Source organism: Varanus komodoensis, unplaced genomic scaffold (assembly GCF_004798865.1).
Source record: "Varanus komodoensis strain SLA01 unplaced genomic scaffold, ASM479886v1 scaffold1, whole genome shotgun sequence".
NCBI classification, from domain to species: domain Eukaryota; kingdom Metazoa; phylum Chordata; class Lepidosauria; order Squamata; family Varanidae; genus Varanus; species Varanus komodoensis.
Window position 1 is genome coordinate 125,938,962 of NW_025335268.1, and position 22,385 is coordinate 125,961,346.

Sequence of the window (22,385 nt, forward strand, 5' to 3'; positions counted from 1 at the left end):
AACAAGCAAAAGAAGGCTTACACTCCCCTTATCTGTGGCTATATTGGTTCCCTGAATTGGCTGGTGGATGCTTCATGAGCTTTCTCATGGCCTAGATGAATTTTGTAAATATCTGCTCTCCCAGAGTTTCAGCAGTTGTCAATACACATAGGTTTTCCTGAGAGGTGGAGGCAAAGCTGCTTCAGTAAAGGAAACAGTTTTGGTTCTCACAGCTCTTATCTAAAGAATATACTTGGGGAAAGCAGCTTCTGAGAGCAAAGCTGCTTTAGTAAGGCAAATAATTTCATTCTCATGGTAAAGGCAGCTCTTATCTACAGGGTGACTGGGGAAGGCAGCTTCAAAGCAATTATTGCTGATGCTCATTCTAACAAGTTGAAGGCCATTATGCCTTGATGTGGTTTCAATAAGCTATCCCAACTTTTAGACACTGCAGAAGTTCACTATGCTAACCTCTTCCCATTGTTCCAGTAGAGCCTATAAAACAGATTATAAGGTATTAAAGGCCTGGATGAATAAGAAGGTATCTGCATGCTATTTTTAAAAAACCCATAAAGATGATGCCAGGCAAACCAATTTGGGAAGACTGTTGTTTAACCAGAATGTTGAGATCAAAAAAGTCCTTTCCTAGTAGTCACCAACCTTCCTTTGTTTGGGAGGGGCAATGAGAACAGGCAGTCTAAGCACATTTTGTCCCATGTCTGACTGTTTCACTGACATTTCCTCCTGCATATTCAACCAGATTTGGTGAAAATATGATTTTCAGTCTTTCCATTCAACCACTAATGTTTCTAAGCTTCTTTCTTACTGTGAAAGCACAACACCCATTTGGTGATATTTTGCTTCTCATAACAATATTGCAACCAGAATGTAGTTGTCCCCTGCTGACTTTTTCTTATAATTCAAGTAGTTGGACTCTCTATGTTAAAACTGTCCATAGTTTTGCTATTGTATCTAGTTTTTATCTTCTAATTTGACAGATATGTGTTACTTTTATGTTTTATGCTGGGCATTTAAGTTATAAAGATTTAATTACAGCCATTCAAATGCAGTAGGAGGTTGATGCCAAAAATGTTTTTAATGAGGATTGTGTGTGTGGTACTGAGCAAATTGAAAATCACTTTATTTTGGACAGCTCTTCGTGTCAGGATTTAAGGAAAATGTGAGTGCAGCCTATCTTGGACAGGTATAATGGTCATTCTTGGTTGGAAAAGATAGTATCAGAGGAAAAATAAAATATTAATAACCTTACCAATCAAACTGCATAATAAGGTTGTGCAATACTATCATAAGGTTTTCTACTTACTGACCTCATGTATCAAATAAAGCTTATATATAATGTGTACATTATTATATGCATGTTACATAAAAATCAAAGAGTGATTCTATCAATGTGTGGAATGCCTCTATTACAACTAGATTTTTTTCCCTCATGAGGCAAAATTTTCACCATACCTTGATTACAATTTGGTAGGGCTGGCCATCTCAGGGGCTTGATTTTCCCTCCATGTAATCTTTCCTGGTTTAGACTACTGCAGCAGCCATCTGCTTTTTGGTCTTCCTTTGATTTCTCTTCTCTGAGGAAATCAAGAATACCTGCTTTTGATCTTTTTCCTGTTTTGCTAAGTTTGTCACTCTTCCTTTTATGTTTAAATATTGTCTTTTTGTCACTTTTCATATCAGAAGTCCTTATACTTTTGAGTCATGTTTGTCTGTCTTCTTTCATCTTCTCCTTATTGATAAGTTTGATCTAGTTCATCTAGAGAGTGCGCCTCCCTTGAAGTGCAATCCTAATTCCAGTTTCATGTTTATTTTTTTTTCTTATGCCTCAAATAACAGTCAAAGACAATACCCAGCCACTGCATGCTGTAGTTAACTAAGAATCTAGTACGAATGATCTTGTAGAGGGACCCAGATGGTTTAGTCAGCCTTTCTGTTGTCTATTGCTGTTTTTTAGAGGGGTTGTATAGTAGAACTTGTTTGTATAGCTGACTTGGTTTGGTACAAGTGAGCAAAGCACAGGGAAATTAGGACTAATAAATGTTATAGTCCAATTATAATAATAAAACATTGAATTTCACAAAGCCAAAAAATTAGAAGCTTGGGCTGATGCCTTAACAGATGAGTGGTGCTCTCTTAAGACTTATTCACCATGCATCCACAGTTTTTCTTGGTCTTTCAGGATGGGGAAGATAGAGTGCCTGGGACCAGTTGCCCCACATTGTCATGGTCCTGTATTGCTTTATAACGTATGTGAACCTTAGTGTGTTACTAGATGAATTCTGTGAGTTGACCCCTGACCCATGCCTTTTTGTTGCTTGTAAGGAAGCAGAAGTTGTGAAATTGTACAATATTGTCACTGCTCATGGGACAGTTCTGTTACAGCATACCTTTCTTCTTTTCTTCCTTTTTCAGTAGTGATTCATTCATCAGTCAGTCAGTGAGAGTGATCCCCTCAGCCTTCAAAATTATCTCACTCTCAGATGACAATTCCCTGCTACCCCTTCCCCACTCTCAGAATGCTGATAGGAACGCTGGAATTCAAAACAGTAAAGTATTGGCTGCCTGTCTTCAGAGTGAAGCTGAACATACCCAACATAACTTTACCAACAGTTGCTTCCATAGCCTTGCATGGGGCAGAAAAAATCTTGCTCCAAACTCATTAAACTAATGAAAGGCACACACCACCTCTTCAAGTCTGAATAAAGTACATCAGTAGTTTCTCCAGAATTTGAAAGAAATACAGGATTTGCTAAGCAACAGCTTAAAGAAAAAAAGTACAAAGTGTCGATTTTCAGCACTTTTTATAGATTTATAAAAATAAGTTTTATTTGAATTATAATCCTAAAAAACAACAAACTACAAAAAACATCCATCATCAGCACTTTTTAACTTAATCTATATGTAGCCATTTTTCAGCAGATCTATTTGAAATTTTGCATAATTATAGATCTCACTGGTTAGATTATAGATACTGAGTTAAATATTAATAACTGTAAACATGTTATTTTTAAAAACAGTAGAATTTTGATACTTATACTGGCAGATACCGTTTTTCCTTTCAATTCACCTTAAATGAAGGGCAAGTCCTGTGCCTCTTTAAATATGAAATATGAGAATTGCTATAAAATCACTATTCTAATGATTAATGTTATTTAAAATATTTACTGTATAAGTGTTGTATGTGTAATAAACCGGTAAATTGCCATAGGTCTTTCCTGTAGGTCTACATTCTGCTTTAATATTATTAGGGTAGTAGGCTTACTCTGGAAATGAATGGAAAATGGTGAGCAGAAGCAAATATTTTATTCTCTTGCATAGAGAACTGGGGACAATGTTTCATTGACTCTGTATTCTACAACATAAGCAGCTGTGTACAGCATAGATGTATCCCTCCCATCCCTGAATTAGATTTAGACTTCCTAAACTGATTGACTGCTTATCAGAAAAAAAGTGATGAGTAAATGCAGATGGGTCACATTAAAACATACTTTTAAAAGGTAGACATATACCATTTAGTTAATCTTCTCCCATATTTCAGGCTGACAGCATTTACATTGCTGATATATATGTCTTTTATTCATATTGCAGAAGCTCAAGGTAACTGAGTAGATACCATCAGAAAAATATCCAGTGCAATTCCTGTTTTAGAACTCCAGATATCATTAAAGTATTTTGCATATACTTAATAGTGGTGACATGACTGTGATGATGCATGTCTGGTATTAAGAGATTTGATTAGCATCAGGCTTTCACAAACGTTAAAAATATTGAAGTACAAATGGGAGTAGGACATTTTAAAATCTCTTTCTGCCATATTTGTTGCAAATCTGTGCTGATATTTAGACTAGACAGCAGAAAAGTCTTCCTCTGAAACATCAGGTATTTGTCATTTTTATTTTCAAGGCTTATGCCAGATTTTTCACCAAAGAGCTGAGCTACAGAACCATGAAAATTGATTTGAGATTTTAAAACTTCTGTATTGGCTAATGTATTCAGCATTAATACAAATGAATAAGTAATTGCTCTACTAAAAAAGAAAATATAATTTGGCTTGACCTGGGAATAAAAAGGGTACAGGCACTCTGAGCAGTTCTTTTGCATAGTCTATTGGCTTAGTTGCAATGGCAAGAAATTTTGTTGTGAACAACAGTCTTGTAGTCTCAGAACTGCTTGTTGAGGAATGTTAAGTTTAATCTCTTAAATTGTCTCTGCAGTTTGGGGGCGCTAATGCAATAGCACTACTGTGTTCTCTGTCCTGGAAAGATGGAATTAGTCTGCATTCTTTATCTGTTCTGAGCATGAACAAAACTAGGAAATGACATGCATACTATAAACAATGGATTAGATAACTCAGTTTGTATCAGTCTTATGCTCCCTGATGCAAGATGTGAGCAAAACCTCGTTCTTTCTCTAAAACCCTGCAGTTTACAGATGCAAACCATTTGATTATGTCTAGGGAGTGCAAAATGCAAGTGAGGATGTTCTTCTGTAGAGCTGATATGTGCATGGCCAAATACTCTTGTAGAATGGGAAAGCAGTGACTTTTAGTTTTGTTTCCTGTTAGATCTTTCCCAGAGTTCTTCTCCTTCTCTGTCAGACCAACTCCAGATGGGCTGTGATGAGGCAGCCTCAGGAAGCCTGAATGTAGAATGCAGGGTCTGCGGTGACAAGGCATCAGGGTTCCACTATGGAGTGCATGCATGTGAGGGTTGTAAGGTATGTATCATATGTTATCTAAGTCCCTGCGCAGGCTGAAATATATAGGAAATAGGCCATTTGTTTTCGGTAAACAACCAATAGAAGGAAACCAAATATTTCCTTCTTAAAGTCCTAAGTATCTCTCTGCCGCAATCAGAATAGAGGACTAAAAAAAATTCTATTTTGGTAGTGCAGAACGGAAGCCTCACTAAGCAAAATCAGTAGTATTAATGGATTGACATGTTCAGAGGACACAAAGTCACTATAGGTCTTGAAATAGGCAAGCAGTAAGACTCATAAGCTGCAGAAACTAATATGGCTACCCCTCTGGAATTTGTCCCTTTGTTGCATAGGAGTTTGCATAGCAATTGCATTCTCCAGCCGAGTATTTTTTGTACCTTTCTCCATAGTCTCACTGTCCTCCAGTGAATCCCTGGTCTCTCTGAGATCATAGATGTTGCTTTGAGAAGTTATCCTTGACTGGCATATGCCACAGAGCACCTGTGAACATATTTTACTCCTAATTGTTTGGCTTGCTGTAGCAATTACAAAATTCCATCCATGCCCCCCCACACATGCCAACATTGCTGAGTTATTCAGTGTCTAAGTGATGCCAAAATTCTTCAAGGCCAAAAAACAAAACTAAGGCTGTGGAAAGGCAGTAAGAATGTTGAGAAGCTGGAATTTGTCTATCTTTGTCCCCCTCCTGGCAGTTTGTGGCATTACAAGTCTCTTGCATTATTTCCCACATAGAAGAAACATGTTTAGGCTTCCCTTCCTCCCTGTAGCATTCTTTTTTATATGTGTGTATGTTTACCCCTGTGGTAGAGGTTTTATTTATTTATTTTATTTATTTTTCGATATATATCCTGCCTTTTTCCTCCAAAGGGCTCAAGGCAGCTTACATCATTCTCCTCCTCCGTCTTATCCCCACAACAACCCTGTGAGGTAGGTTGGGCTGAGAGTCTGTGACTGGCCCGAAGTCACCCAGGTGGCTCCATGGCTGAGCAGGGACTAGAACCCAGATCGCCTGAGTCCCAGTCCCACGCTCTTAACCACTACACCACACTGGCTCTCTGTTGTTATGGTCTGTTGTTGCTTTGTCCCGAGAATCAAGCTGATATATTAACCTTGCACTGTTGAAGGAACTGTTATTAAAATAAACAAACTTCCTGTTAATATCTGCTTCATTCTTTTATTCACTTACCCACAGGGCTTCTTTCGTCGAACAATCCGTATGAAGTTGGAATATGAGAAATGTGAGCGGAACTGCAAGATTCAGAAAAAGAACCGAAACAAGTGCCAGTACTGCCGCTTTCAGAAATGCCTCTCCCTGGGCATGTCACATAATGGTGAGGCATCCGTCCTGTAGCTTTGAATGAAGGGTCAAGGGCATAGGGAGGAATGGAACTATGTCTTTATCATAGGCAATTTGTTTTACAATGACTACTGATTTTTTGGGATGCCTTACTTGGTGTATCATAAAGGTGCCTGACTTCCTTCATTTTGAAAACCAGGCTTTATTTTATTTAAAATATTTAGATTCTACCCTTCAATTAAATATTTCCAGGATGGTTTAAAATAGCTAATAAAGCATAATAGAACAGCCGTAATCAATATAAAAGTTCTCAGCATTAAAAGGCAGCACTGAAAATCCTCACAGCAGAAACTAAAATATGTCTTAACTTCTCAAAATATTTATTTGTTCTGAAAAGCCTTCATTCTATTTGTGTTTTTTTTAGAGAAAATATGAAATTGCTACTGAAAGCACTTTCTAAAGTTGTTTAACCTAAGATATGCTACTTATAGCAAAAAGCATCTTTCAGGGTCCAGTAGTGGAATTGGGAAAGATTTTTGGTGGGAAAATGACTTTGCAAAGGAGGGATTAAATGCTCTCCCTCTGATCCCTATATAGTCAGGATCAGAGACCACCACAAGAGGGGTTTTTTTGGTAAAAGAAAGCAAACATATGTTTTAAAGTATTGTTTTTAATTTGATCATAAGTGTCAGCGCTGGGATATAGGCAACAGGTGCCTTGGCTAGAACACTGGGACTACAGGTGCTGGAGAGGAACAGATGTCTTAGTAGGGTTTAAGAGGACCAGAGAAAAGTCAAAAGCCAGACATAGGTTGATTTCAGATACCAACAAGGCAAAGCAGGGTCAGAGACAAAGGCACAGTCTAGAGACAAGTTATGTCAGCGAGGACAAGAAACAGGTACATGGCAAGGCAGAGTTGGATTAAAGGCAAGTGCAGGAGCAGGAATCAAAAGCATGATTGAGAACAGGGCAAGACTAGAAGCATGCTCAGGAACACAATGCAACCCCACAAAGAATTGTGGGGCTGAAGCAAAGCTGAGCACTGGGCAAGCTCCATTCCCTGCAGCACCTACAGGTCTGCTCCTGGTCCTACAATCATTTGCATGGTGAACTGTGCTTCTCATCAGCAGGGGGAGCTGTGTCAAGGCTTCAGATCCTGACACTGAGGCTGCAATCCTAGGTACATCTGTGAAAGAGTAAACTCCACGGAATATATTTATTGAAAATATGCATTTTTCTTGGTTTAGCTTTGGAGAATATTCATTATATGGTTTATGTATTTATATGTATATAATAATAATTTTATAATTATTGATAATGTAAATTATTAATATAAGCCAAATTAACCACTGGGTTTACATTACACTACATTCGATCAGGGTGATTTGATGTTGTTTACAGATAGCAGAAGTCACAGATATTGTGAGTTCCCATGAATCTTGTGTTAATAACCCATGATTTGCTGCCCTGACATGTGAACTGGATCGTTGTCATATTCCCAACTTCTTACTGTGACATGCAAAACATTAGAACTGAGGGCATGTTAATTAGGGTGATAAAGGGGATGTACAGTGGCATGTAGGGTGATAAAGGGGAAAATGCTGCATGTACTTTGGAGAAGAGAGTAGCCTCCTTCCTTCCCATTTGATTTGTGTGTGATACAATATGGTCTGACTGCAATTGTGCCATAAATTTCAAGATATCTGCCTTTCTCAGATGTACATTGGAGCAGATATTGTGGCAGGCATCTCAGAAAAAGGCATATATCTTTTTTCCTAAAAGGACTTGAACCTACTTGCTCTGGGAAGCCAGCTGTACACAGCCTGTGTCGTGCCAACAATGATCCTTTATCAGTCTTGTGACTTGCAAGAAATCTCAGCTGAGGCACCCTGCATGTGGTTGCATCTCTTAAATGAGAGATATATGTACATTCCCTTAGAAAGGGAATATCTTTCATCTCTGGTCTATTTTTTATGTTGCATCTATAGATTAATTTGAGTTCATGCTTAATTAGTTTGGGAGCCAGTGTGAGGTAGTGCTTAATACACAGGTTTAATCCTCACTTAGCCACTGAAGTTCACCAAGTCACATTGATTCAATCAATATCTCTCAGCTTAACCTAGTTAACAGGGTGGTTTTGAGTGTAAAAATGGGGTGACAGGTATCGTGCACACTTCCTTGAGCTCTTTGAAACAATGCTATTATCATTACATAAATTAAATATTTGTTTTTCCCCTCTATCAGTAATGGTTTCTTATGAAAAAAATCTTGAGTGAAAGTGTAGTGGGAAAGATACGATTACATCATGTAAACATAGCCATTTCTACCCTTTCTAGTGTAAGACCTCTAACTGTGCTTCATTATGTTATTTCAGCCATTCGTTTTGGCCGCATGCCAGAAGCTGAAAAAAGAAAGCTAGTGGCAGGACTGACAGCAACTGAGATCAACTGCCAGAACCAGCAGGTAGCTGACTTGAAAGTTTTATCCAAGCACATCTACAATGCCTACCTGAAAAATTTCAACATGACCAAAAAGAAAGCACGAGGCATCCTGACTGGGAAAGCCAGCAGCACCCCAGTAAGTGCCTCATTCACATATATCTCAAAATGTAGCAGAGACTCTGTCACTGGCAGCCCAAGAAATTCAGTGCTGCACGGGAGCTGCCTGTACAGGCTAACATACCTGGAAGAACTTAATGGTCTTGTTCACAACTGGCACAATCTGGATTATATCACTAGGAGCTTTTGAAAGATTATATAACCAAAATTTTGTCTTCCACAAGTTATTTTATTGATTTTCAGTTAGCCATCAACATTTATACTGGGTTCAATCTTGAGGGAGGGGGGAGTGTTAGTCCACTGTTTCCAGCAAGGGAATTTTTCCCATAGAAAGACATATTCCTTCCTTTTTAAGGATCTGTCCTGTATGATTTCCCAAAATAAATGAACAATTCAGAAGTTTTGTTTATACGCACAGTCTGCAAGGAACTGTAAAAGTAAATAATATAGCAAAGGTAAAAGCCAAATATGCATTTAAGAAACAGAGCTAAGATACAAACATGACCATTTCAAGGACTTAAGAGAAGCTTTCACAAGTTTCAGTAAAACAAAAATTAGAGATTAACACTTCAAAGCATGGCTTAAAACAACTCAGTGAAAATTATTTTCAAAATAATGATGTTCAATCTGTTTTGAATGGGGTTGACATTTCCTCTAAAGGATCAGGTTCAGAGGCTGAGCGTGTTTCTTGACTCCATTTTGTCTTCAGTGGCTCACAGCACTGTTTTGTCTGTTGCGGTTTGTGTGTCTTTCACTGGACAGATAGTCAAAGAGTGTTATCAATGTAATGCTGAAATTCCATTTGGACTACTGCAATGCACATGAGGCTGCGAATAGGAAAGTTGAAGACAATAGTAAACAAAAGGGAGGTTGTATCATTTTGTCTTAGTAGGCTTCAGTCATACTACGCTGAAATAGAAGAACTCATATTTTTAGGGAGAAGGTTCAGAAAATAAATATCCCTGTAATATAACTTACTAATATATATATAAGGTACTAAATATATATGAGTAGTAAATATATATGATTTTTTCATTATGTTTTATAATACTGTTGAAAAGTTGAATATTGCACTTCCCCCAGTAAATGTTAGATTCATTCATTCATTCATTCATTCATTCCACTTCTGTATGGCCTAATAGCTAAAGCTCTCTAATATGGAAGTAGAGAAAAACAGAGATATCAAACATTATGTGGGTATAGTTGCTAATATATAGATTGTACTACCTTTGCTGATCCATTTAGAAAACTAGAAATCAGCATGTGTATTTGTAGAGTCTTCATACAGTTTACATTTATCAGGATACCTAATATCCTAAATTCCTCTTTGTGAAAACATTTCCATTCCAGAATGGTGAGAAAAACTTTTGTTTATACTTAACTGTACTTATTTTTGTAGTTGTTTAGATATCATTGATAGAGAGCAAATTCAAGGTCAGATGATGAGGAATAGACCTGGATTGCTTCTAAACTGGCAGATTGCTTCTAAACTCTTATAACTGTAATTTTCATTTTTGTGTGCATTACATTCTGTTGATGACTGCAAACAGAAGGCTTTGACTAATCATCAACACCAGAGACAAATGAGCAAAGTCACTCTGTCCAGCCTATGGCTAAATCCCTCACTATAGCATCCTAACTTTGTATATTCATTCTTTGTAGCCTTTTGTGATTCATGACATGGATACCCTGTGGCAAGCAGAAAAGGGTCTGGTGTGGAAACAGCTGGTAAATGGGATACCACCATACAAGGAGATAGGTGTCCATGTTTTTTACCGTTGCCAGTGCACATCAGTGGAGACTGTGCGGGAGCTCACAGAATTTGCCAAGAGCATCCCTAGCTTCATCAGCCTTTATCTTAATGACCAAGTGACTCTGCTGAAATACGGGGTGCATGAGGCCATCTTTACCATGCTTGCCTCCATCATGAACAAAGATGGACTTCTGGTGGCCAATGGGAATGGCTTTGTGACACGTGAGTTCCTGCGTAGCTTGCGCAAGCCCTTCAGTGAAATCATGGAGCCCAAATTTGAGTTTGCTGTGAAGTTCAATGCCCTGGAGCTGGATGACAGTGACTTGTCTCTGTTTGTAGCTGCCATCATCCTATGTGGAGGTGAGACTGGATATTCACTGGGCTGGTGGGTTAGAAGTTAATTGCTAGCAATAGTATAGGCCTTCTAATGGCTTGCTGATTAAGATAGAGCCATGTACTGCCAGTCTATGGGTAGTTAATGATGGTTTGAAATACAAATTGGATGTAAAGGTTAGTTAACAGCTACTAATTTATCTGAACATTAAACAATCTGCACTGTGCACACTGATGTGGGATAAAGTCTTATTGAATGTAATCGACTAATTCTAGAGTAAACATCCATAAGATTCCACTGAACAACTTCAGTGTCTGTTCTTTTTTTCCTCAGTATGCTAGCCCAATCCCAAAGCATTCTTGAGCTTTTTCTAGGGTGATTTGGATTATTGTCTGCTTTCGTAGATGTTCAGGCAAGCGCATCCAACTGCGCACTTCTTTTGTCTTTAGAATATTTGCCAGCTCCTCTTTTTTATTCACCTTTTTAAAGTTCATCTTTTCTCATATGCCTCCTTTTCCTCCCCTACCTCCTTATACTCTTTGAGTGTGAGTCCTCTATACCTGCTCTATTCATGCTTTTTGACCTTTTTGGTATCTTTCCAATGGTTACAGCCTTATTGGTAAGGCTGTAACCATTAGCCTTACTCTCTCCCACAGTCAAACTTAATGGTATCTTGCCAAACATGTTCTAACCCCACATATGAGTTTAAAGGAAGACAGTGGTTGGCAGGCACTTGCCAGAGAGAATCAGTGGACCTGTAACACAGCACCTGTTTTGCTTTGACAATGATTTCCTGGACTGTTTTCTTCAAGGTTTCTTCTACTTCTCATTTGGATCCTGACTGAAGGGGGAAAACCTTCAAAGGCTACTTGGGCCCCTGCGGAGCTGGATAAAATGTACAATAATATAAAAGTGGGATCAGACCAAAGACGTGTCTGTTTCAGCTGTCTGTTCCCATATTTGCCAACCAGTTGACTAAGAGAATCCCACTAGGATGACATAATGAGAATAACACCTTCTTGATTGTGTTCCCCAGCAGCAAGTATTGAGAGGCATGCTACTTCAAAGCCTAGGAATATTATATTGGCCATTATATTAAGCTGCTCACACACCAGCAGAACCTACTACTAGGGCAATCCAAACTAAATTTAAACTAAACTAGCAGTGACCATAATGCCTGTGTAGGATTGTGCCCCTGAATAACTTCTCCAGGAATTTGTTGAATTCCATTTTAAAACCATCCAACTGGTGGCTGTTACATTCAGCAATGTTTGCTGCATTGTGTGCCTTACAGATACTTGAAGATACCCTGAGATAATTGGGCCTGAATCCATACGTTTCTTTTATAAAATTGGGTGTGGCTGTCATGGTGCATACAAATAGATCATTTTAAGCAATTTCTCCTTTGTCAATCATCCCAGTTCAGATTTTTGACTGTTTAACCAAACAAATGTGGTGGCCTTGCTGCAGATTGTCTTTTAGAAGCCTGTTTACTCCCTTACATAGCTAAACCTATAGATAAAAATACTAGAAGATCTGAGCTCCAGTGCTGAAAAAAGGAAAGGAACTCTGTAAAGAATGCTTTTTAATAGCAGACAAGGAGAATGGATAGGTTTGCACTACATTGGTTTCCTTTTTAAAGGAGATAGAAATGCACCTATGTGTTCATTCCCCCTGCCCCCATATATGAGAATCTTTAAATATGCTTGGAAAACTCTGGGAATTATGGCAGAAGCCACACAATTGTTAGTGCATTTATTGTCCTTTTGAAAGGAAGATGAGGTATTTTCCGTTTAACTTATGTGTGCCAAAAGCCTGAAGAACTGGTTTGATCAGAGTCTATAGAAGCAAAAGAAAATATATCTTCTTTGTGGGTAGTGACAAGAAACTTCTGGCCTCACTTTTAAATATCCCACTGGTTGGCCTCCTCATGTAGACTGAGCTGGGAGGATAAGATGCTTGAAATAAATGCACTGAGCTTTTGTATACTGATATTCTTAGGCTGTCTGTGGTTGTGCCTGGCTGCAGACTAAGGTTCAAGAATCTTAGTTGAAACCACATAAACATTTTTAAATGCTTAGCTAATCACTCAGGAATTTTCTTCTACTTTGATTAATGTGCCTTACCACAATTCACAATGTGTTTAGTGATAGTCTCACAAAATACAATTTTGTTTGTTTAAGAAATGTATTGGTTTCCTTTTAAAATGCAGTGGCATTTTAAATACAAGGTGGCACAGAATATATAATAATATTGGTTGTATGGGAGGGAATTTCATAAAGGAAGAGCATTGCTAAAAAGACCTTGCTTTCATTTGTGACAGCCAACTTTCCCTTCTTCCCGGGTGGTCATACAAGCAAGGCTTTTGTAGCTGATCTTAATGACCTGATAGGTTTAATTTTCATCTGGGTATAGGTTGTTCTTTAAGTAATTTGGTCTTAAACTATTAAAGGCTTTAAGTGTCAGTATCAGCACTTTGATTTGGATTGAGACATGATTAGGGAATCAATACAGCTGATGCAGAACTTGATGCAAAATAGGGTATAAACAGGTAGCCCTTGTCAGCCTCCAGGCTGCTGCATTGTTTTTTGAACTGCTGTCAAAGATGCCTGGGTGTAACTAGGGCATGTTTAAGTGAGGTAAAATAAATGCCTGTTGCCTGCCTTATCACCATTTCCTTCTTATTTCCTATCCTTGCTGAAATGGCCCATGTTGGGGATTGGGGAGTTGGTCAACTTCACTGATGCCTTTTTTTCCTGATGAAATTAAAATGGCTGAGGAAAGTCTTAACAATTTCAGGAATGTTGTTTATAGCTGCTCTTCTGAAGAAGGCGTGATAGGGGACCCTCAAACATTAGCATGAGCTTTCTCATTCTCAGAGACTAAAGAGAGGGGAGATTTGAAAGACATTTCCATGACTTAGTTGCCCACAGTTATAGAAAAGGACAAGGAAATTATACAGGAGCTTTGATCATGACCAAAGACAATTCACAGGCAATGCAAAAAGGCAGGAAGTTTGACAGACACTTGTGAAGTGCTCAAAATTACTTTAATAGTTTGTGTCTTACTCTTTCAAATGTTGCTGTTTTTCACAATTGTTGAAACAGCTTATACAACCAGCAGCATGAGATGGGTTTTGAGATGGTGGGTGGGTGGGTGTGTGTATATTTTCGAGGGGGAATGTATTACTTCAGTATTCAGGAATGCTTCTGTATGTATTTAGGAAAGGGGGTGTTCCATACGTTAATGCTCCCTCACAAGTAAAGTTCCTTACAAATTTAATTATAGCACATTGAACAGTGGGCTTTCTTGACCTCTTCTTGAGAAAATTCAAAATATTCACATGATATTCACATGTTCAAAAGGACAGCTCTTTAGCAAATAATTTATGCTCTCTCTCTCTCGTTCTCTCTCCCTCTCTCTTTGTCTGTGTAGATCGTCCTGGGCTGATGAATGTTAAACAGGTAGAAGAGATTCAGGATAATATCCTCCAGGCCCTTGAGTTCCACCTGCAGACCAACCACCCAGATACTCAATACCTCTTCCCTAAGCTGCTGCAGAAAATGGCTGACTTGCGACAGTTAGTGACTGAGCATGCACAGCTAGTGCAGAAGATAAAAAAGACAGAGACAGAGACTTCTCTGCACCCACTCTTGCAGGAAATCTACAAGGACATGTACTGAGGAGCTGATATTTATGAGATAGGTTAAAGCCATGGAATCCAGCAAAATGCTTTGTATATTAGCAAAGAAAGCCCCTGTGTCTTCCATTCCTTCTACTGGAATTGCTTTTCTATACAATTGCTGCATACTGTACATAGCCGTATACAGCAGAAGACTTAGTATCTACCATGTGGTAGGGCTTCCATGAACATACATTAAGCAAAACTTAAAGACACATCATAAGCTAAATCTCTGTTGCTTCAGATCAGCTGTTACACCGTTCCAGAGCAGCTGCTGTGTTTACACACACCTTGCAAATATGCTTGAAACATGGAGTGGATTGTTTGTTGGACAACAGAGATTGTGTCCAAACCATTAAAGCAAGCAGAGGCATGTCTGGCAGGTACAGGAACAGCACTTACATCATATATCCATTGTATATTTTTTTATATGGCACTCTGAACTTTAGCTTGGCCCTAAATCATAAATTCTTGTTACAAAGAAAGGGCATGGATGTGTCTATAAATTTCCCAAAGAAACCTCCAAGTATTTTATGAAGGGTACGAACACTCCTTCTGAAGACTCTTTGAGGGGAAAGGCCATTGCTCTTCTCCTCAGTGCACAAAAAAGGATATGCCATCTGCACGAAAGGCCATACTTCCTGTCGTCCATATTGGTTTCTTCCTCCCCCCCCCCCCTCTTTCTGGGCACTCTACAATGCCATTTGGTGAAGCTCTTTATGAATGCTTGCTAAGTTGTTGAATGGAGGTAGCTTTTTCCATGTTCCTTGCACCACTACAATGCTTGTCAAATCATGGAGTTAGGCATGAAAGGGATTGGGGTAAGAATTTGCTCTCAGATGGCAGCTCCCTAAAGGCCATTTGCTTCCTTCAGATTAGATTTCATACACTCTGGAGTATGGAAAAAAGTTTAAGCACTTGAGGGTCCCCTTTATTTGGGGGCATATAATATGGATTCTGATCTTAATAGTGCAGTACCGACAACTGTGAAGTCAGGGTGATTCAAGGATGTTAGTGAAGACAATGATGATTGTTTTTGTTGTTTTGATACTCTTTCCCCACCCCTTCCCTGATTTTCCCCAAATGTCCTAAGAGATCCAAAGGAGGATGTCTGATATGTGAACTGCAACTGTGCCTTTCCCGGAAGCCCACCATACACAATGCTGTTCTTGCCCATTGTTTTCCCTACCTTTGCAATAAAACTGTTAGCAAGGATCACTGAATATGTAAGCAGCATTTCGTCATCTGGCCATCAACATTCCTTCCCCAGATAGCCACAACAATTTATATTTCCCAGGGGCTTAGATCAGGCTAAAATATATTCTTAGCTCCCTCAGCTTCTTGAATTGGCCCTGCTTCAGTTCTTTAGGAACTTACCCAACAGCTTTTGCAAGTTGAACATAGGGTTTGGGTTTTTTGTTTTGTTTCTGTTTTTCCATTTAGTGCAGAAGGATCTCCAGTTTACCAGTGAGGTCAGTATGCTATGAATATTTGGACTGTGTGAAACCATTCTGCCTAGGTGTGGTTGCTGCACTGTGGGACTTTTCTGGTTTATTTAAGCTATGATCATGTTCCATATATCTCCAGCATTAATTACATCATAAAATTAGCATGATGCTGGAGAGTGGCCTAAGGGTTTCAAGGTTTAAATTGTGGTACTTGTTGACGTGGCTGTGTTGCCCAAGGCAAAATTGGAGACTTGTGTACATTTACAAATTATCTGACATGGTATAAGGCAGCTTTTTATGTTTGGTGTACTGCATATTGCACCATCCATTTGATTCAGATCGTCACTGGCCATACAAAGGGGTAAATAATAATTAAAACAGCAGCCCCTCTCTCTGAGGCTCTTGATTCACACTGTTATCCATGCAATACACCATCTATGAGGATGTCCCCTATAACTTTTTATGCCTATATTACCTGAAGGAGAGGCACGTATTTCTGATTTTTCCCCTCCCTCCAGCCATGCAAAAGAAAGGAAAAGAATTCTGGAATACATTACCTGGACCAGAATCTGGGTGAATGACCAGCTGCATTGCTTTGGGTGTAAAGATTGCTCTGTGTTGTGGTTACCTTAGATAATTAGGTGCCATATAGTAGGAAAAAGTAAAAAGTGGCTTCACAATGGACCAGTGGCTTAACTTCGTGTTTCATGTTTAATGCTGTGCAACTATTCTGGTCCGTAAGAAGATCATCTAATTTTTAACTCATAATTTTACAGTTCTCACAGGCCTGGCTTCCTTTAAGTACTCTGCTTATTAAGTAAGCAAAAATATAAAACTACTGCAATAAAATGTCCAATGGGGCATCCGCATTGCTAAGTTTGATTATAATTTGCTATCTTGCTAATTTGTTACCAGCTCTTTTTCAGCAAACTGATTGTTCATATGGCACAATCCCTGTATTTCAGGCTTATGTTTAACAGCTCACCTGGTAGTCATAGGCAACCAGGAATTCCATGCAGGAGACTGAGAACAAATTGTTCTGTTCTTTCACCAGTTCACTTGATGTCTGTGCTGGCTGTAAGATTCTTCCTCAGTAGGCTCCTTTAGTAGTCTTTGATTAACATTATAAATGTTAGTCTGTTAAAGGACTAACAGTCTGATTTCAGTATTAGCCATGAAGGAAAGAACTTTCCTTCCGTGTGCAACACATGAATCCAAGCTGTAGCATCCTGGCAGATAGTAAACTTTTTGCAGGCAAAAAGTTTACTGGGGAAAAGATTCAGGCATCATCTTTAAGCTCTTATTATTCTGTTTGACAACATTTAGGCCTTTTGATGCAACATTTAGGCCTTTTGTCTAGTGGTGTGGACAAACAACAGCAAAGACATTTCTGTTGCTTCTTGCTGTGTCACAAAAAAACTAGGTAGGGAAAATATCAGTTAATTGTGAAATGATCAAGAATGGAGATCCATTTGTAACCCAACTTGCCACCTACTTTCAAGAACCCATATGCCTAGAACATGGAGCCCATTGGATAGGGGTGGAGCCACTCCTTCCCGCACAACTACACAGCAGTAGCAGCACTTTGAAGAGCTGCCCCAGGTCCCAAAGACCAGTGCCCTGCAGTGCTGCAAAACCAGACTTCTTAAGAATGATAAGTGGGATTTAAAAAAAAAAAAAATCTTTAGTTTTTGAAAATGCAGTGATAAGATCACATAAGTGCTCTTATCTGAGGCATTTTGGATCTTATCTGTGGAATATACAATGCCTACTATTCTGCCAATCAAGCTGTTTCTCCATGGCACAGCACCTGTGTGGTCCCTGATATCACTGTTGGTAAGAAACTTGGCAAATGGTTGCCGTCACTTCCAATCTCAGGGACCACCAATGGTTCAGCAGCAACTCCCATTACATACTGCTTTTCTTCCTCCACTCCTACATCCATAATGTTTATGGAAACCTTTGTAGTCTTTGACCACAGAGTAATCCCATTCACTATGTAGACATGATAGCTACTATGTGTACTTGGTTGGAATTTTGTATTTTCTTGTTAGTTCACGGGGAAGCAAGGTGCTTAACCTGCAATCTTCTGCCAGCTCTGCACTGATGTAACGGTTGGTACTTGACTTTGCTGTGCCTCTTTAATGGATATTCCACCTCTACCTCACAGGACTGGTGTGAGGCTGGTGGAATGTGCTAGTAAAACAAATTAAAGTATTCATGTAGCAGGAGCCAGAAAAGATGAGCAAAACTCTGAAAGGAATGGTTTGTGGTTTTCGCTTTTGAGTGTATGCCTTGGACCTTCATCTTCACCCACTGCCCTTGAAGACCTCTATCCCTGACACCCTCAGGAGATTCTGAGCATTTCCAGCACTTGAGGAGTATACACATTTTTTCTTTTTTGTGTGTGGGGTGGGATACTGTAGCAATCCTCAAAATGAAATGTATATTTTTGCTAGAAGTTCAAGCTCCAGGTGTTTTTAATAATATCAATAGTGTCTGACAACTTTAAATTGGAATAAATATTTAAGAAACTATTTAAGAAACTATAAGCAGTTCTTTCCTTCTGTTTCAGATTCTTCAGGTCCATCTTATCTGTTATAAAATTCATATATGCATTTCATTGGGACAGCATATTCACAATGTATTATACAAGTTTTAAATTGCACTGAAATTTTAATCTGGATGGTAAAATCATCTTTTTAAAAAGAAAATGTGTTTCTGGGTGAAAGCATTACATTGAGCCCTATCTTTAATTTGTTTCTGTCTTAATGTGATTTTGAAGGAAGCTTTTACATATCAATTAGAACTGAAGAATGTCTTGAAAAAATGGGTCTGAAAGAAGCAAGTGGGGTCTGAAAAGCAAATAGATTCATCTCTTCTTAGAGAAACTAAGACAAACAGGTAGCAAAAATTGTCTCTAACACTACGTTGAAACGCTGACTAGATATACTGCTGATTGCAAATGCCTGCTCTGTGTATACACAGTGTACCTACTTAGACTATATGTGTGAAGCAGCTGTTTCCTAGGAAAGGCTGCTTTGCAGTGGTCTTCATCTAGTAACCACAATTGTTGCCTCCTTGTATGAATATAGTCTGGGCCAGTTCCTATACACACAGTCTCAAACCAGGCTAGATGCAGAAGGGGTTTAGAGATGAAATCATTAGGGATCTGCACAAACTGGCTATCAACAGTATGCTTATTCTTAGTCCATAAGCACATATATCTACATAAATAGTCACATTCCTTATATAGATATTTAACAGGGTTTTCTCTCTAATAGAATTTGGTCTAAAACTACATTCAATTTTTCAGGGGACATATTTCTTATGAACTGTACTGAATGTGGACAGAAGGTGTTCCCCTATAGTTTTGTGAACTTTCTTTTCTCTAACTGGTTAAATCTCAAACACTGTAGGAGGTGCTCCTTCAAGAAGAAACTGCTCAAGGCTTATCTCCTGTCAGAAAGTGCTGGGTCATTATTTTTCCTAGGCTAAAGACTGGTATGACTGCTACAAGAGTCATAATATTGCCACTCACCTACTTCAAGCAAGTTGTTCAGTGTTTGACTCCTAGAAAGAAATCCTTTCATCCTGCAGCTCTGGCAGATGTGTGGTGTGGTTACTCATTGACGTGGATCACCGTCCTCTGTACCTACTCAGGCATTCAAGTTTGGGGAGCCATGCCTATATAAGACTCAAAAGAACACTGTACCACATATGCAAGTTGCTTGGCATATTCAGGCTACCATCCTGAATCCACAGAACAGCGCTGTGATTTCTTTAAAGCTCTTTCAGTGTAATTGACCAACATATGAAGGTGGTTGCTCTTCAGTTGCAAATGGATCAAAAATATAAATCTTGGGTCTTTTTTTTTTGGTTCAACAGTGAACAAAAAGTACCAGGGATTGGTTCCTAATAGGAATACTGTACAAGCTTTTATTTAAAGCACTGTAAACAACCACAGAACTCAGAATTTATTTAGGACATTGGTGTTCAAAGAATCCTGCAACAACTCTGTGATGTCAGTATTATTATTTCCATGTTGCAGATGGGGCAAGGCCAAGGGTGAGAGGGTGTAGCTTGCCTGTGTACAGCCAGTGAACTGCTGTAGCAAGATGGCTAAGTGCCTGAAATACAGCAACAAATCCCTAGTTCAAGTCTTGTCTGTCCTATGAATCCACTGAATAGCCTTTGCAAGCCAACTCTCTTCTAGTCTTACCCAACTCCCACAATCCCCAATACTAAGATAACCCACTAAAATCCCAGAGCTGTAAGAGTTACAAGATGATGATGGGAGTGAATCACTTTGAATACTAAAACATCAGGTGCTAAATACTGTTACAAATGTAAATTTGAACTGGAACTTTCTAATTCATATCTTTAGCCACAAACTAACTACAGATTTTAAATTTCAGACATTATTAAAAAATGCAGATAAACAGCATGAATGAAACCTTTTATATAAAAATGCAGTTCATTCTGTCACATTCAAGCCATTGCCATATTCAATTCACTTGTAGCTTCTGAAACAATATTTTAAAATATTCCAGAATTTTATAAAAGAAACTGAGTTGCCTGCCTGCTTGCAAACACTCTGACATGATTAATGCAAATCCACCATGGTGCACTTGCAGCACATGCTGGTACATGGCAAGCAGCTTTTGGACATTCAGCTGTGTCTACAACTAGGGCCATTGTCTGATTCTGGTGAGAGTGGCACGATGGCATAGTTAATGAACCGCCCAGAACTCATAGTCTGTTTTAGGCATGTGAAAGGTTTGTTAACCATGCAATAACCTGAATGGCTACCTGGACATGCTGCAGAACACCGTAGTTTGAATAAATGAGCTACAGTTAATGCAGGCAAGCATTTTAAATATTCAAGCTACCCTGGGATGTTGTGTTGTCTGCACCTGACAAGGGTGGGTTGTTGTTGGGCTGTTAAGCCATGGTGAACTGCTTGATTGTATAAGCTAGCCATTTTCCACAACTGCAGCACCATTTCAAGATGCAGTGTTGGATTAATACTGCATCTCCAACTGGAATTGCTTCCACAGTATTTCCAAAGCTGATTTTTTAAAAATCCAGGGTGTGCCTAGTGTAGAAGTAACAGCACTGAACTTAGCCAACCCAAGTTCTCACATGGGCATGAAGCTCACTGTTTGACTTTGGGCCAGTCACTGAGACTCAGTCTACCTGTTATCATAGGATTTCTGTTAGCATAAAATGGATAGGAGGATAATACAGGTTGCCTTGGGCTCCTTGGAGGAAAAGGTGGTCTGTAACTGGAATGTCAGAAGCTTAAATGGAAAACAAAGCTGAATACCATTGCAAAGGGAGATCTGTTCTGGCTGTTATGGAACAAACACAAAAGGAGTCTCGTGGTACCTTAATAACAGATTTATTGCAGTATAACCTTTACTGGACTACAGAGCACTCTGCCAGAGGCATTAAGGTGTTATCTTCAGTTGGATGGACATATACTTCCCTGAGAGAGAATGTAAACAGTGGGGCCATAAGGCCATAAAATGCAAAAGGTTTCATCTGTGACATCCCCATGGAAAGTTCAAATATACTCAAGATAATTACAGCAACTCTCCCTTTCCCTGCCCCCAAAAGTGAAGTTAGGGAAACTGTTGCCATAAGTTAAACTGCTTTTCTTGCATATTTTCCAGCTCTTCACAGAAAATAGGCTGCAGACTGCAAAATCTTGTGGCACAATCACATTAAAGAGCTACTTGTTTCAAATTTTTAATATTTGTTTTATACTTGGTTTGCCCTTCTTTAAAGCTCCAGTCTATTAGGAATTTTTGAGTCTCACTAATCATCTTTTTGCAACCTTCAACCTGGCTAGGCTCTGCTCTCCTTTCCACCAACCTTGGAAAGGCGATAAGGAGAAGAAAAAGAATGTTAATAGAATTTGGTTTTAGTAGGATAGACCAATTTTTGCTTCTCCCTTTCAGCTTTTCTATAGCATCCTGATGTGAATTGGACCTTGATCTTAAGAAAGCCAATCTGCAGCCCTTTGATCAAAGATTTTGTTGATTTATTTAGAATTATATCCCACCTTGCTGGTAAATTGTCCAGAATGAATATTAGTTTAATTTAAAAGTTCATGATCAGTATTTTCTTTATTTAAAGGTAAAGGTTTCCCTTTGACATTAAAGTCCAGTCATGTCTGACCCTAGGGGGCTGTGCTCATCTCCATTTCCTAGCTGAGGGAGCCAGCATTTGTCCGTAGACATTCTCCATGGTCATGCGGCCAGCATGACTAAACACCAAAGTGCATGGAACGCTGTTTACCTTCCCATCAAAGTGGTACCTTTTTATCTACTTGCATTTGTATGCTTTCGAACTGCAAGGGATGGAGCATGGGACTGTATGCTGGAACGGAGCAACGGGAACTCACCCTGTTGTGCAGATTCTAACTGGCGACCTTTCAACCAACCAGCCCAGCAGTACAGCAGTTTAAGCCACTGCACCAGCTGCATCCCTAATTTTTTTATTAGGACCAACCAAATACGCACATAGCAGTGGTCAGGCATTCAAGCTCTTCAGATTACTTCAACATGCAAGATGCTACAATAAACT

At 39.0% G+C, this 22,385-nt stretch overlaps 1 protein-coding gene across 6 annotated transcripts in view; it reads left to right on the forward strand.

Moving 5' to 3' along the window:
* Positions 1–18,328, forward strand: part of PPARD (peroxisome proliferator activated receptor delta) — a 58,833-nt gene extending 40,505 nt beyond the window's left edge. For 5 of the 6 annotated variants that reach the window (XM_044444858.1, XM_044444867.1, XM_044444850.1 and 2 more), the window contains 5 exons: positions 4,565–4,716; positions 5,912–6,050; positions 8,391–8,593; positions 10,237–10,687; positions 14,097–18,328. In XM_044444858.1, the coding sequence (XP_044300793.1) occupies positions 4,565–4,716; positions 5,912–6,050; positions 8,391–8,593; positions 10,237–10,687; positions 14,097–14,344 (1,193 nt within the window). In that variant the 3' untranslated portion in view covers positions 14,345–18,328. The remainder of the gene's footprint in view (positions 1–4,564; positions 4,717–5,911; positions 6,051–8,390; positions 8,594–10,236; positions 10,688–14,096) is intronic. The other variant, XM_044444893.1, reaches the window with a different exon arrangement.
* Positions 18,329–22,385: the final 4,057 nt, after the last annotated feature.